We start from the raw sequence: 15,384 nt of genomic DNA, 5'->3' as shown, positions 1-15,384 counted from the left end.
TTGCTGACCGACTTGCCAGCTTTTCGGCGGATGGTGAAGGTGATCAGCTCGTGGTCGCTGTCACCCAGCTTCCCATCGATCACTAGGTCGCTGACTAGGTCATCCCCAGTAGCCAGTACCAGGTCGAGCAGCGCTTTGCCTCTCGTTGGCCCATAGACTTCTTGAGTCAGGTAGAGGTCATCCACGCACGAGAGGAAGCTCTGCGACCGCTCAGATTTTGCTGAGCGATCCTCCCATGAGATGTCTGGGTAATTAAAGTCACCCATGACAACCATGGTCCTGGGTTGATATGGTAGCATGGAATTGCCTGGACCAATACTAGGGCAACAAATGTAGATGTGGTGTAAAATTACTCTTGTACTTAATCTTTAGCTGACGGTAAGTTATCTTTTGACTGTATTGCCATCTTTATGGGTACGTCTCACATAGGCTAAAACTGCTTTAGACTTCAGTGGTGGTAGATAGAGTTCCACATCCTTAAGTTAGGGTAATACATTTTTGCCCGAGTGTTCTGAAACCAAAAATGCTTTCTTTAGAAGTATAAAGAATTAACACACATGAAATCCAATCTTTAAGTTTTGCCAAGGTAAGACTGTCAGAAACTAGACCAGTGTTTTGACCTGGAAATTGGTTATTTCATAGAGTGAGTCAAAGGTTAGACAGCATTTTATTTTTCTAGTACTATTTCACTCAGTTGTTCTTGATAATTTTTAACTACGTATTTTATTTCAGTTTTTTCCTAGTTCAGGTATCACTGATTACTAGTGCATTAGTATGTCTTAGCCCAGAGGTTGTCAACTGGGAGTACCCTTCCCTACTCCATGTCCGGCGATCAGGGGTACACGTATTCAAAAAGATTGAAAACCCCTGTCTTAACCCATAGTAACAATGTTGCTGGGAGCCTACTTTTTCTAACTGGCATGACAGCCTAATGTTTGTATTTTGTATATTATATTCTATATTTGGTGGTTGTATTTTATATTTGGTTGTAATTTGCAATTGATTAGTATCATTAGCATTCTTTTTCTTTGATGAAACTGAAATGATCCAATTGAAAATACCCTTGGTGCTCTGGATGGGATTAGGAACAGATTGCCTCTTACAGAAACAAGTGAAGGTCTTCACTTATTGTGACGTTTTCTAAGTGGGCAGAACATTTCAGTCAGTTTCTACTATTTTTGTAGACTGACTGACATTTCAGTCAGTTTCTACTATTTTTGCATTTGCTTTTCAATCAGCTGTTGAAAACATTTTGAATAGGCTGCTTGATAACAAAATATGGACTTTTCCACCCCTCAAAATATAATCTAGTTCTTGTTTTTTTCCCCAATAGTAGTTTCTGACAATATTTTCAAAAACAGCTAAATCTAGAAACACGTTTTCTATTTAATAGAAAAGTTTCTGGTCATTTGATCCAGTGTAAAATATGACTAGATCATGATTATTTTGATAAAAGCTGACCAATTTATATTGGGGTCAGCTTGGGGAGGGTGTATGTGTTTAGTCAGGTCCCATAGAAAGCTATGCAAATTTCTGCTGGATGCTTCCTGTGTGTCCAGCTGCAGCTCAGATCTTACCATCTATGCATGTCATTAGGCTGTTTTTCTCATGTGGATAATAGGGCCATGCTACTCATATTTGCTCAGATTTAGGAAATTTCTCAGCTTTATTTTAAATACAACTGTATAACTTTAAGTAAAACTAGTGTTGGTATTGTGGCGATGTTTTTGCTACAATTTAAAACAGTAGGGGAAAAAACAACTTTTTTGTTTCAAATGAAAGAAACTCTTAATTTGTCTGTGGAAGAAGGTTTTCTTAGAGTATTTGGTAAGAAAGCTTACATGAAAATTTCTGTCCATCATTGAAAAATGTATGTTTGTGGGTTTTTTGTTTAAATAAATAGACTAGAGCTGTCTTAAAATTTAACGTTACAGTTTAAGAGAGCAAATATTTTATAAAAATATTTTGAGTTGGTCTAATAAAAGATATCAGATTTACCCAAAGAACCTTGTCCGCTTATAAAAAAAAAAAAAATGTCTATTTTGTTCAATTTGGTGGGGTTTTCAGAGGGGAGAGGAAAATGAAAGATTGTATTTGATATGCAATGACCTCCCCTGTCCCCAAACACTGAATTTAAATGAAAGCCAGAACATTTTTGTTCCTATTGAAATTTTGCATGGAATGGTAAATGACTTCCTGGCCTACTCTAAATTTTGATCTGCCTTATGCCCCCAAATTGTACCGTAATAAGATTCTTGTCTGTTGTTTAGGTGATGTACCAAGTAGAAGGATTTGTTGACAAAAATAATGATCTGCTCTACCGTGACCTCTCCCAGGCCATGTGGAAGGCCAACCACTCCCTAATTAAAGACTTATTTCCAGAAGGCAACCCTGCCAAGATTAACCTAAAGAGACCCCCAACAGCGGGTTCACAATTCAAGGCTTCTGTAGCTACCCTGATGAAAAACCTTCAGACAAAAAATCCAAACTACATTAGGTAAGTGATTCTATAACAAAACTTAAAACAATTATAATAGATGTGTGACTTCAACAGAAAAGAAAATTCCAAAAGTTATCCTATAATGAAGAGATAAAGGATCCCTTATCAAGGGATAATGAAATATTTTTCTTTCAGATCATTGGTGTACACTCAGTCTAGGTAAATACCAAGTGAGAATTGTTACCTTCACTCACTTGTTGCGTTTCTGTGTGAAATAAAGTTATTTTTGTGTACTTGTACAACCTTTCCATCAGTTGGCCCTAACTGGACTCATTGCATGGTCAGTCAGAAGAACAAATTTCTCAGGAAATGGAACTTCTCCCTTAGTCTTGATGAGGCAAACTGATAGGGACAGTGTAAAGAAGCTTCTTTTGTTGCTGGCCACGCCATTATATTTTGGGGAACAAATAGGACTCGTTTCTAACAGCTTATGCAAGTAAACCCTTTAATAATGGAGGGGGAAGGCTAGTTTTCTGCTGATGAGTACTTGCTATTGTATCTGCATGTACTTTGGTAGATCAGTAATTAATGTGCTTTTTAGGAAATATGTCAAAATAGCAAATTATTTTGATTTCTTTGTGGGATTTTAAGTAATGAAATTTGAGAACAAGGTACTTTTATTTCTCATGCATGTATTTAGTCAAGTTAAAGGTCATTAGCTTATATCTAGTATAAGTCTAAAGTTAAAGGTCAGTTTAATAGCTCCACATACACAAAACAATTAGCAGTTTCCCTGCTAAATAAATATATATTGTTTCAATTTCCAGATGCATCAAACCCAATGACAAAAAAGCTGCACATATCTTCAATGATGCTCTAGTGTGTCATCAGGTCCGGTACCTTGGTCTCCTGGAGAATGTCCGAGTTAGAAGGGCAGGCTACGCATTCAGGCAGCCTTATGAACCTTGTTTAGAAAGGTACAAAATGCTTTGCAAGCAGACATGGCCTCACTGGAGAGGACCTGCAAGGTAAAATTTAATTGGTATTCTTATGCCTTCATATTTTGATGTATATGTATTTAAGTAGCTAAACTCTAAAAATGTAGATCACTTACAAAGGAAGTGCTTCTAGCAAGTCTTATTAACAGAAAAGAGTTCTGCAGAGAGGGCAAATAGTTCCTAAAATACATTTCAGCCTGCTAATCTACAGAGAAAGTCTCTTTGAACTAGCTTGAAAATGGCTAGGTAGTCTGTAATAGAGTGAGAGGGGCAAGTCTCTCTCTCGCTTTGGTTTTTTTTGTATAATCCCCACTCCAACATCTTGTATCCAGTAATATGATTCTCTTTTAACTAAACTATTAAGCAGTACATTCTTTTAACAATAATTTTGAGGTAATAATAGCCTTAAAGACTTGTGAAACTATTAGATACTTCTGATAAATATTAATTCTGTAATTTTAAATTGCACAGTGCTCATCAAAAAAGGCCTTGCTGGTGTCCTAGATAGAAAAAAATAGTATTTTTCCTCCAAAGTTTTTTTTTTTTCCTATGTTTCCATGGATAAGATGAAATTGAATGTGATGTACAGATATTCTTTTATAATGAATCAACCACTTCAGCATCAATTTAGCTGTTTAAAATCATCTAGATAATGTTAGAGAAGTACAAATTATACCCATAGAAAAGTATTGCCTAAAATTATTTTGAACTCTACTTTTTAGGCATTATTGTAATTTTGGACAACTTCTGTAGTTTCACATGTATTTATTGACTTAAAATCAATATAATGTCAGACGAAACATGGTATCCATGGTTAACCATTTACAAGAGAGGAGGAGTAGCATTTGACAAGTGTCAGGCAAAGTTTGTGAAACTTCTGTATTATATTTGACACAAATGTGAGTTCCTTGCTTGACTTTTTTAAGTGCAAACCTATATTTGATGCCAAAACTGGTCCTTTGCTGGCATTGCTAAATGAAATTATTTCCCTTTATGCACAGTTATTTCATAATGTTGCAATAATGATTATCTCAAATTGAATTAAAAAATTACTAAAATGAGTTGTACTATCATTCTTAAACCATACCTGTATGGAAGACCTTAAAATGCCCTTTAATGTGCTACCTGTAGATTAAGAGAGCTCTCACTTTGTTCTTTTAGGGATGGTGTAGAAGTTCTGTTTAATGACTTGGAAATTCCTGAGGAGGAATATTCCTTTGGTAGATCAAAAATATTCATCCGCAACCCAAGAACGGTACGTGAACAAACTTCTTCAACAGAGTCAAAGAACATTTTGCATGAAGAATGCCTCTTGCTAGCACCGCAGAATTTAATGGAAAATTAGTGTAGGTTTCTCCAAACAGTGCTCTGAAGCCACTTCAGCCTACAATATGCTAACAGTCAGTCTCAAAGAACTGACATTATTGTTGTCATAACTACTCTTTGCCTGCTTTTTTAAAACATAGCTCTTCAAATTAGAAGATCTGCGAAAACAACGTCTTGAAGATTTGGCCACACTCATTCAAAAGATTTACAGAGGATGGAAATGCCGTACTCACTTCCTTTTAATGAAGAAGAGCCAAATTGTGATTGCCTCCTGGTACAGGAGATATGCAGTAAGAGTCTACTCATTTTAAACAAAGATCCCTTTTTAGTATGTAGCAATGGTTATTTTCCTTTCCTCTATCAGCTTGGAGAAGTGCTAAAGGAATTCAATTTTGTATCTGTATTTTGGCATCAGATACCCACACAAACAAATGGAATGATATGGACTTGTGTTGAAGTGCTATATATATATATATATGAAAATGACTGTCCAAGTAACTTGTTCAGGTCTATATTTGGGTATACCTTTTCCTAATATTATGCGCTGGGAAGGATGGACTCTCTCTAATGCAACAGAATCAATCGGTGCTGGGGCAGCCAACTTGAACAAAAGCTCAGTGATGCACGTATTAACTAGCTTTAAATTATTGCCATTTTTTGGTCTCTTGCCTTATTTGCGGCCTTTAAAATACATGCTATGATATTGCCAAATTGTTCTATTCCTAATGACCAACTTTGTAGTAACAGCCTTCTGTGAAAGCTTTCCAAGTTCAGCTTGGATAACATGGAGGTCAGTCAAAGATTGGAAAAAATACGGCCATTTACATCTTGAACCAAGTGATGACTTGTGAGTGGTGTAAAAAATAATTTCCAACAGGAGTTTGTCTATATGATTTCATTATCTTTCTTCAGATGATCAGGATTGGATTGCATTACTGAGTAGATCATAGGTCTTAAATGGTTTAAAAAGAGTTGGCAAAACTATGTTTGCAGATCTGCTGAAACAAGGAAATGAGAAAAAATGAATAGCTAGCCTTTGACTTGAATACACCTGTATCAGCATTATTTCCTAACTTATAGATCTTCATTGCTTTGTTGGTAATTTGCAGGAGTAATTTTGTTTTACATTTGAGCATGTAATTCTTTCATAATCCAAAATAATTACTTGGTGGAGGAGAGGTTCCTGTCTATGTATAGGGGATCCTGATCTCAGAAGCAAGATGACAAAGTTATAAGTAAGGGCAGTATTTGGGATGCTCCATAGGGGTGTATTCCCCACGTAAAATCAGCTTGGGGACATTTCCTTGTGTGGGTGAGCGGTTCTTAACCTTTTTAGATTTGGCATCTCCCTGGTTGAGAACCAGTGCTGTGCTGCCTCAGTTTATACCACTGAGTGTTTATCTGATAAACCTAAAGCAGGCAGGAACTCCTGCTCCTGTCACAGCTGCTTCCCAGTCTGGCTCTACACAAGATGCATGGGGCAATTTCACCTGGTAACAGTACCTGTGCTGCAGCACCCCTGCAAGGGAACTAGTGCACTTCCTTTATAAGTTGTGTGCATGTAGAGCTCCTTGTCTGCTATGTGGCATGTAGGGGAAGATTCTAGCTGATATATGCATGCTAAGTCTTCCTCCAGCAGAGATTTTCAGCTCAGTTTGCTCTGATTAAGTATTGGGGTGTTAATGGTGATCCTGCTGTTGGTCTTAGTGGTGGTCCTGTTGTTGGAATGGTAATCAACAGCCTACTAGTAAAAAAAATAAGGATGCTCTTGATTTTAAGAGGAAACTGTTCACCCTTTTAAGTAAAATGGTCAGTGGTTGTATGTCAAACTGATTTACTTGGCTAGCATTCTGGCCTTGCATTCAGCAACTTAGTTTTTTCCTTTAAACTATTATCAATACTGGTATTATAGAAGGGCTGTGGGTGGGTGTTAGGAACAAAAGAAGTCTTATGATTGTCAGTGGAAAACATAGCCAGCAAACTAGAGCAAAGCATTTGTGACAGACTGTCTGCTATTTTGTTGGTGGGAAAGACAACAAAACAGTAGCTGTTAGCATTTAATCCACATAACTCTACACTGCTGACCATAAGATTGTTTTTTTCTGTAAATTAGAAGTAGCATTGTCCACAGACTTTTGTTTGTGGGTTATTTCCTTTTGGGTTAGATATGGAATCCATACCCTAATTTGTGCATTTAAAAATAACACGCTGTTCTGTTAATTTCTTATGACCTGCCCCCTCAGTTATATTTTTTTAGACATTGCTAAAAATATGTTGATCAAATCACTTCATAATCATGGGTTTGCATTTCTTTACTACAGCAACAAAAGAAGTATCAGAAGATAAAGAGTTCGGCAATTGTAGTACAGTCTTACATCAGAGGATGGAAGGTGAGTTTGACGTCAGAAAGCAGTGAAAGCCTCTCATTTTACTTGCACAGACTAATACAATCTAAGCATGCCGGACTCCACTGAGGAGAGCTGAGTCGTTAACCAGCTTGCCCTGCAGAGAGTATAGCAAGCTCTTTCAGTGCCGCGGGCAGGAATTATGTTGACCACTGAAGGAGGGAGAAGAGGAGGAAAAGTCTTACCTGCTGGACTGCTCCTCACTTGAGTGGCAGGGGCTACTGCTATTGCTTTTGTGGGTGGGGGCGGGGGCTCCTGCCACTGAGAGCCAGGCAGCAGCACAGGCTTCTCAGGCAGCCCTGTTCCCTACCCACAGTCACCCCTTGTGGACAGGGTTATGGCTGCCATGGGAAAGCCTCCTGGGGCTGTGTTTGCACAGTGGCACCTGCTGTAACAAAGTCTCCTGAGGGCAGGGGGGCCCTACTGGAAGCCCCCCCGCCCCCTCCCCACTAATTCAGCACCCAGGGCTGGTGTGCTGCCCTCTCCACCCCTGCAATTTTGCTAATGTTACCAGGATTTTCAAATGTGAAATAAAATTTGAATTGAATACAATTTCAAGAAAGGGGGCTAGCCAGGTGGGGCTGTTTTGGAAGGCAGTCTGCAGACAGGGGATGTGGAGGTGCTATTGATACATTGTAGTAGGCCCAGTGGGAGAGTGCGTTGCTACTACCTCCAGCTTGTTATGGTATTGTCTCTTCAAATATATCTGTTCCAAGCTCTTTGATAGACGATCTGTGATCATGATGGGGACTTAAAAAATGAGGTTTATAAAAACTGGTTTAAAAATGAGATTTTCTTTCTGTTTGGAAGGACTGGAAAATATCTAAAAAATCTTGTACCTTCACCTAGTGGAAAGTACAGCGTAGTCTTAGGAAGGAGTTAACCTGTCAAGGTTTTCTCTTATACTACTATTGCACCCTTCCCTAAATAGATGCAAGCTCTTCATTCATTACAAGGTATTACACCTGGTGTATATAAACAAGGAGGATAGTCTTCCAGTTTGTCAGGTGCCAGTTTATACTTTTGTTTGTGCCAAAGAAATTGAAAGCCTGGATTTTTTTGTGCAAATTCACATTAGGCTTGGTTTCCCAGCTGCATCCTAGGTTTAGTAGACTTTACTTGGATTAAAAGATTTTAACTTTGTCCGGCATTATTGAAAAATTATACTTGTCTGCAAGCAGTCATTGTGTGCTTTAAAATACAAATGTGCTGAAGCTGATCAGAACACTTGTTTGGAAAATTATAGCAATCTCATGTCTGTGACAAAAACATGTTAAACTAGACATGTTAAACAAGGTATGGATGAGGCCAGGTCCAACTCTTACTCTTTCTGAAGTTTAATCAAATGATTTTACAAAGCTGATTTAAAAAGTAAGGGGAGTCGAGCTCATTTGAGAGGATGATTGGATTCCATGGTATAGCTATATGGTCTGTGGGCCAAGATCAGAGAATCATAGATTTGGAAGAGATCTCAAGGGTTGTCTGTTCCAACCTCTCCTCATGAGACTAGGAAGGACTTCATACTCCATGTAATCTGCAGTGGATCTCTGACTAATGTCAGTGGCAGATGGAGAGAATATGAAAATCCATTTACTAATTAGATTTGTGCTTATTCAATAACTTATTGACCCATTTAGTATTCTTCATTGAGAAAAATGTTCATTGTTAGGTTAATGGTATTTCTACTCATCTTCCAAAATTCTCTTCTTCTTGCCTTCACTTTTTTCTCTCTCTTTTTCCCCCCTCTCCTGCAGCGATTTCTTGTTTCCTATCCTTAAGGACTTTTGTTCCTATCCTCTTTCCTGTTCCAACCACTAAAAAAAAGTCAGACAAGGGAATAGTTCATGATGTTGAAGTATTGGCATGTAGCTTTAGAGCTGATGCTGCTATGTGTCTTCCTATGTCCAAGTTAGTTTTGCAGAAGGCTGTCTGCAAACTCAGGTTTATACTTGGCTCACTTTGGAAGATTATCCTGCAGCCATGAGGTCTCAGAATATAATTTTTTAAAATAAAAGATGAGATTCTGTACAATATTAATATGTTCTTTCAGATTTTCTCTTTGGTATATCAGTATATCATGTAGTGAGAGGCCAGGACTAGGAAAAAAAGGACTTAGAAGGTACTATATTTTATAACTCGGGCCAAAAAAAAAAAGGGTTTTGTAATATCTTACAACCCGCTGATAGTTCTCTGTTGGCTGAACAGTATTCTTGCGCAAAGACTAGGATGAGTGTTCATTACAGTTTGTTGAAATTTATCTGCCTAGCTCAAGTGAAAGTAATCAGATCATCAAATTGCAAGCAGCATAGACTATATGTCTTCTTGCTGCATTCCTAGTTCAAGTATCTGTAATACTAATACTTCAATTCATTGCTTCTGGTGGGCCAGGTAGGTTGAATTTAAAGGATACACAGTGCAGAAACATAGTGAAAGACTGACTGGTTTGGTGAATGTTGGCATTTCTGGAAATCTCAACCTATAAAGGGTACTTCTACATTATTGTGGCATATCCTAGGTGCACTGTTCTTGACCAGCCACTTCCTGCTTCTGCTGGTAGAAACTGACTGGTAAAGTATGCTTGAGATAGAGGTCTTGAAAGCAGCTGTACAGGTCATTTCTCTGAGAGGCCTCACTCCATTATTCTGGATTCAGAGCATGCCAGTCAGAGTAGGTGGGCTGTTGGTCCTCAGGGTGTCCTGGCTAGAACTAGAGCCTACTGCTGGAGCTAAACATACTGCTTTTCTCTTTCAGTATGATTAATTGCTTAGGCATATTTGAAAAATCTTACTTGCAATCTAAATCAGACTGTACAGTAGATGGAAGAGAAGTATTATTGTCTTTGTACAGTTGAGGTGATCTGCCTGAAGTCTGTGACAGAGGAAAAAACTGAACCAAATCAGAATAATAGAAAGTTAGGTTTTGAAGGGACCTCAGGAGGTCATCTAGTTCAACCTCCTGCTCAAAGCAGGACCATCCCCAACTAGATCAGCACAGCCAGACTAGGTCATTCCAGCCAGGAATGAATTATCTGAAGTTCCAAACCAGTTCTTCAACTGCAACTTCTTTCCTCTAATACGTTCTTATTTTTCTGTTTCTGGATTTGGAGTGCTAGTGTTTGAGGGGTTATTTTTCTGGGTTTTAAGTAAGATGCTGCCTATTGTAAATCAGGTGTAATAAAAAAAGGTATGAAATAAAGTGTTCTTTTTCTTTTGATTGATCAAAGGCTCGAAAGCTTCTCCGAGAACTTAAGCATCAGAAACGTTGCAACAAAGCTGTCACAACTATTGCAGCTTATTGGCATGGTACCCAGGTAAGAAAATGTTAGAAAGCTTTGTGTTACAGAGCCATTATGTGGAACAAAGACCCTACAGATTAAAGATTTGGGGAATATTTTCAGTGGCTTAAGCTACTTAACTTGCATTTCTCTTTGCTGCTTACATGTTTTAACTATTGCAATCTCAAAAACCAAGACATGCTTTCATATTTACTGTTTATGGTGACTGGTTTCTTTCTTTCTCTTTCTGTCCTTTGGGAACCTGCAGTAACCTTTTCTGTCCTAAACTTTTCTATAACCCATTTCAAATACACTACAGGCGCGAAGGGAACTGAGACGACTGAAGGAGGATGCTAGAAATAAACATGCTATTGCTGTTGTTTGGGCTTACTGGCTTGGATATAAGGTACTTCATGCATACATTCCATGCCTCTTCACTGCTCAACAATATCTGACTTTCACCTGTAGTAAATAGTGAAGATTAATAGTTAATGCTATGACTTAGAAAATATTAGAGCACGATCCTTAATTTCTTGCATTTCCATTTATGCCACACTTAATAAATCTGAAGACATCGTAAATGTTAGTCTTCCATCTATTTTATAGTCTGTAGACTAGGAACTTCTAACCATGCTACCCAACTAGTACCAATTGCATACTAACAGGTTATTAGATTTACATTATTAGAGTACAGTATAGTCAAATTAGAAAATGCATTTAACTGAACAAATATGCAAAGCATGTTTTTCTGCTAACAAGTGCTTGCAGTGATATTTTTCTAGATTTCTAAATTAAAGCTTTTAATGGGGAGTGTGTATTCTGCAACTTATACAGGCTCTAAATCCAAAATAGTACATTGTAATTTATAATTTTTACAACATTCATGTTTGAAATCCATTCTGTGCTGGTTTTTTCTTTATTCATAAATTTCAGTTGGGTAAGAGGGAGTACAGTGTTGCAAATAAGATGCAATATTGATGACCTGAATTTTGGGAGAAAAGTATGTTAGCATGCGCTTCTAAACTTCTGGCACTAGAAAAATCCCAGGAATTCCATCATCAGCTGTTTGTTTTCAGAATTAAAATCCCACTGAAAGATTCCTGCTAATCCCTAGATTGCAGTTGCAGGTTTTGTGAGCCATCAAAAATTCTGTGCAGCAGACAACATTTAAATTATTGTTTTAATTAATAACAGTGCTTCACTGACTTGCGATATTTTCAGTAAACCAATGAAAATTTAAATATCTCTCTATTATTATTTTGCATTGTTATTACAAAATACCTCATGAGTTAAAAAGAAAATAAATGGTTAGTGTGGTCTACTAATACAGAGCCATAGAACAATGCTGAGCTTGACCTTCATTGTTTTGTCACTGATGTAAATCAGTTAGACTTGTAATGAAATGTCAACCTGGGATTCAGCAAATAAAAATCTACAGAAGACCCCTCATGAGTGATATCAGCGTAAACTGCTACACTATCTAATCAGTCACAATTTTCTCTTCACTTACATTAAATAAATGTAAAATGTTTCTACCTTACTCTAATTAGGACAGTAAAATAATTGCATATCAATTCTCCTTCATAACAACAAGCAAAACAATTGATTTTTATATTCTTGCAATACCTAAGAACTCTCTTCTACCAGAGAGTTCAGTGGTAGGGAGCTAAATTTATGTACAGCTTCACAAAATTAAACTGTATATTGCTGTTAAAAAAAGAATAAGACAAATTAGAATGCATTTTTTTATTTCTATATTAAAGTACCTAATTGACAATACACAAAGAGTGGAAGCAGACATTGCTTTTGTGCCGTCATAAAATTTTTTATGGTGGCATAAAGGCCAAGCAAACAAATGTCCGTACCCCTTGTCACACCACAGATACCCAAGATTTGCAGCTGTGATTTAGTTGGCAACAATTTGTGTCACTTTACTGCAGAAGCTGTCTAGTAGGTTTATGGTGGAAAAGTGTGGTTAGGCAGGCAGTCCTTGAGTTTCAGGTGCCTGATGTTGCGTGCCTCAGGAAGTCCCATTTTTGGGTCATGCAAGATCAGGCCACTAAAGCTTGGGGATCTCCTGCCTAGGTTTCTAGTTTGGGGTTCCTTGGGTGCTGGTCAACACTCCAGTGCAGTCATGAGGCTGGGATTACCAGTTAGCTGATTGGTGGTCCCAGCCCCACACCCTCACCTGAGCTGGTTTTTCACACTTACAGAGGTGCACCCCAGAGATCCCACAGGGTGCAAATCTGTAAGCAGGGAACCTCGAGATTTCTCTGCTTAGACATGGACCCAGGACATTCACTGGGAAAGTGCCTGTACAAGGGAGGGGGCATGCTGCTGGTTTTCTGCAGGATATATGAGCTGGACAATGGGCATGGCTGATCTGTTCTGTTCGGTAATGTCTGTAAAGTATTTTAACTAAGCTAAAATGTTACATGTTTTAGTTTGTCTATCATAAGTCATAAGTCAAATGCAGTTCAAGAAAACATGTCTACCCAAGCTCTTAAGCATAAGCATAATTGTAACCAACCTAATTTAAGTACTCCCTAGAGGCTGCTTGAGATTTGAAAAAAAAAAAAAAAAAAGGCATAGAACTGAACTACTTGGTTTCCTTTCTCCTCAAAAGGTAGACAGATTCTGATTGTGCAGTGTCCTTGGCATTAAGATGTCATATAATGAGAACTAGAATTTGCTCCCTCACAAGTGAACTAAAATATATCTTTTTATAAAGGCCTTATTAATGCATAGGTAAATTGAAAGAGTGCTCAAAAAGTGCAAGAGATAAAAGTGAAGTGGATTCACTTTTTCTTTAATATACTTGACAAGATAAAAGTACTGCAAGTGCATAGCTACAGCTACTGCTACTACCATCTCCTTATCAAGAAGACTGAAACTAATGTGTTGGGTTGCATGATGTCAAATAACTAAACAAACAAATCTATTAATATCTTCTAAAATGTAAAACTATAATTTAATAGACTCTCAGTCTTCATATAGAGTACTTGGGAATTTTACTTTCCTAAAATAGATTATTGATGAATTTGTGTTTCTCTCCTTGTTTGTATGTGATGAAGTCATGCTGTTTAGTGATATCATGTCACCTATCTCTTCATTATGGGGAGAATCAGAAAGAGAGACCATTTAACAAAGTGACGAGTAGCACAAACAGAATATTAACATATCTCTAAAAACAAAAGTTTTAAATATGGCATAAAATAGAATGAGAAGGTTTATTTTACAATTAGAAACCAACATATTTCTTGATTTGTATAACTGATCCCAGTATGCTCAAGTGCTTGTCACTGGAGTTATTGATCCTGTAGGATATTTTAAATGATTCTTGAATCAACATTATTTTCATCTTATAACTAGAGGGAAAGCTTTCCATTAAATCAGGTGTCATGAATTCATATTGATTTATTTGATTGGCTTACTTGCATGGAAGATATAATGCAAACATTCATAGCAAATAATGGGGCTTGCATAATTCTTACTTTTCTGTATCAGTAAAATAGGCTTTTATTGACTACCCTTAACACCATTTCCACACTGGGTTTTAATGGTTACATACTGTTCTTCCATCTTTCTATATCTTATTCATAAATTGGCTGTTCTATTGGGAGAATCCTTTTCCTGGTCATTGTGCTATCTGCATCGGGCTGTCTCTTTTGTTCACTATCTAAACATTTTAGGCTCGAAGGGAATTGAAACGCTTGAAGGAGGAGGCTAGGCGTAAGCATGCTGTTGCAGTCATTTGGGCTTACTGGCTTGGACTGAAGGTACTTTCTCAACCACTCCCTTGCATCAACAGTGAACTCAATATTGAGCGTGGCATCTACTAACACATAATATGCTATTGATTGTGCGGGTTCATTAGTAAACCCAGTCTTTCAGGAAATTACATTGCTTAGTTTTGTCATGACCTTTTTACTAAAAAAAAAAAGTCCTGAAGCTGAAAATCTCTGAAATGAGACATTTGTAAATGTTTTTAACAACTGTATTATATTGCAGTGATGTAAAGTCTGAAGCTATTTCTTGTCTTATCAGGAGGTTCAGTTTTCAGTGGAAGAAAAAGTGCCAAAAGTGTTCTTAATTAAAGGGACATTAATATGGCTGTTCACTTAAAATTTGACCTACACTGGCAGAAAGCCCATTCAAAAAGATTGCAAACATGTATTTTCTTTTCTTGACCTGTGCTTGCTATAGCTGGGGAATAAAGTGGGACTATTTTTTATGCTCTCACTTTAGACCTACTGGCCTTGTATTGTAGCCTTAAGTATACTGTTTGATAAAGATGTAGACTTGCATGCTGTAACATAAGGTTGATGGCTTTCAGAGACCTTCCTAGAAAAGTTTTAGCAATTCCAGTTTTCACATCTGTCTATATATCTCTACAGCAAGGATTGGTTGGCAAAAGAAAATATTTCTGTAATCTATAAAGTGTAGTTCTGTTCTGTATATTGACTATGAAAATGGCATTGTGGGAAAAGACTTTTGTGCCTCAGTGGCACGCATATTTTGTTTTCTTGATTTATATTTTAAGTTAAGTTTGAAAGTACCCTCATTGGGAACTTATTGGGGATCCCAGACACCACCTGAGTTCTTTTGGGCTCAGTTATCATGACTAGTAGATTTAGTATAGGGGTAGGCAATGTTTTTTGGCCAGTGCTGAAGAACACCACAATGCCTACCTTGGAAGGCCGGAGTGCCAGAATGCCAGGAAAACAAAATGAGGGCAAGTGGTACATGGCAGGATGCCCTGCTTGTGCCCCCTCCCTCCCAGCCTTACTGCCCTTTGCCCCCCACCCAAGGCCCCTGGCCCCCAGCCCTACTGCCCCTGCTCACCCAATGCCCCTGCTCCCTAGCCCTGCTGCCCCTGCCCCCCAGTCCTGCTTGTCTGTGGCCCCCAACCCTACTGCCCCTTTGCCTCCAACCCTACTT

General features: G+C 37.9%; 1 protein-coding gene across 1 annotated transcript in view; it reads left to right on the top strand.

Moving 5' to 3' along the window:
- The window catches only part of MYO1B (myosin IB), a gene marked incomplete at its 3' end in the record, with an annotated part of 162,988 nt that overhangs the window by 136,283 nt on the left and 11,321 nt on the right, over positions 1-15,384 (top strand). Inside the window, exons 17-24 of the mRNA XM_014526743.2 lie at positions 2,271-2,497; positions 3,268-3,468; positions 4,600-4,693; positions 4,905-5,054; positions 7,086-7,154; positions 10,393-10,479; positions 10,763-10,849; positions 14,136-14,222. Of these exons, the coding sequence (XP_014382229.2) occupies positions 2,271-2,497; positions 3,268-3,468; positions 4,600-4,693; positions 4,905-5,054; positions 7,086-7,154; positions 10,393-10,479; positions 10,763-10,849; positions 14,136-14,222 (1,002 nt within the window). The remainder of the gene's footprint in view (positions 1-2,270; positions 2,498-3,267; positions 3,469-4,599; positions 4,694-4,904; positions 5,055-7,085; positions 7,155-10,392; positions 10,480-10,762; positions 10,850-14,135; positions 14,223-15,384) is intronic.

Source organism: Alligator sinensis, unplaced genomic scaffold (assembly GCF_000455745.1).
Source record: "Alligator sinensis unplaced genomic scaffold, ASM45574v1 scaffold1064_1, whole genome shotgun sequence".
In the NCBI taxonomy this organism is placed as follows: Eukaryota; Metazoa; Chordata; order Crocodylia; family Alligatoridae; genus Alligator; species Alligator sinensis.
The sequence above is the reverse complement of the archived record's forward strand: the minus strand, read 5'-3'. Positions and strand labels throughout refer to the sequence as shown.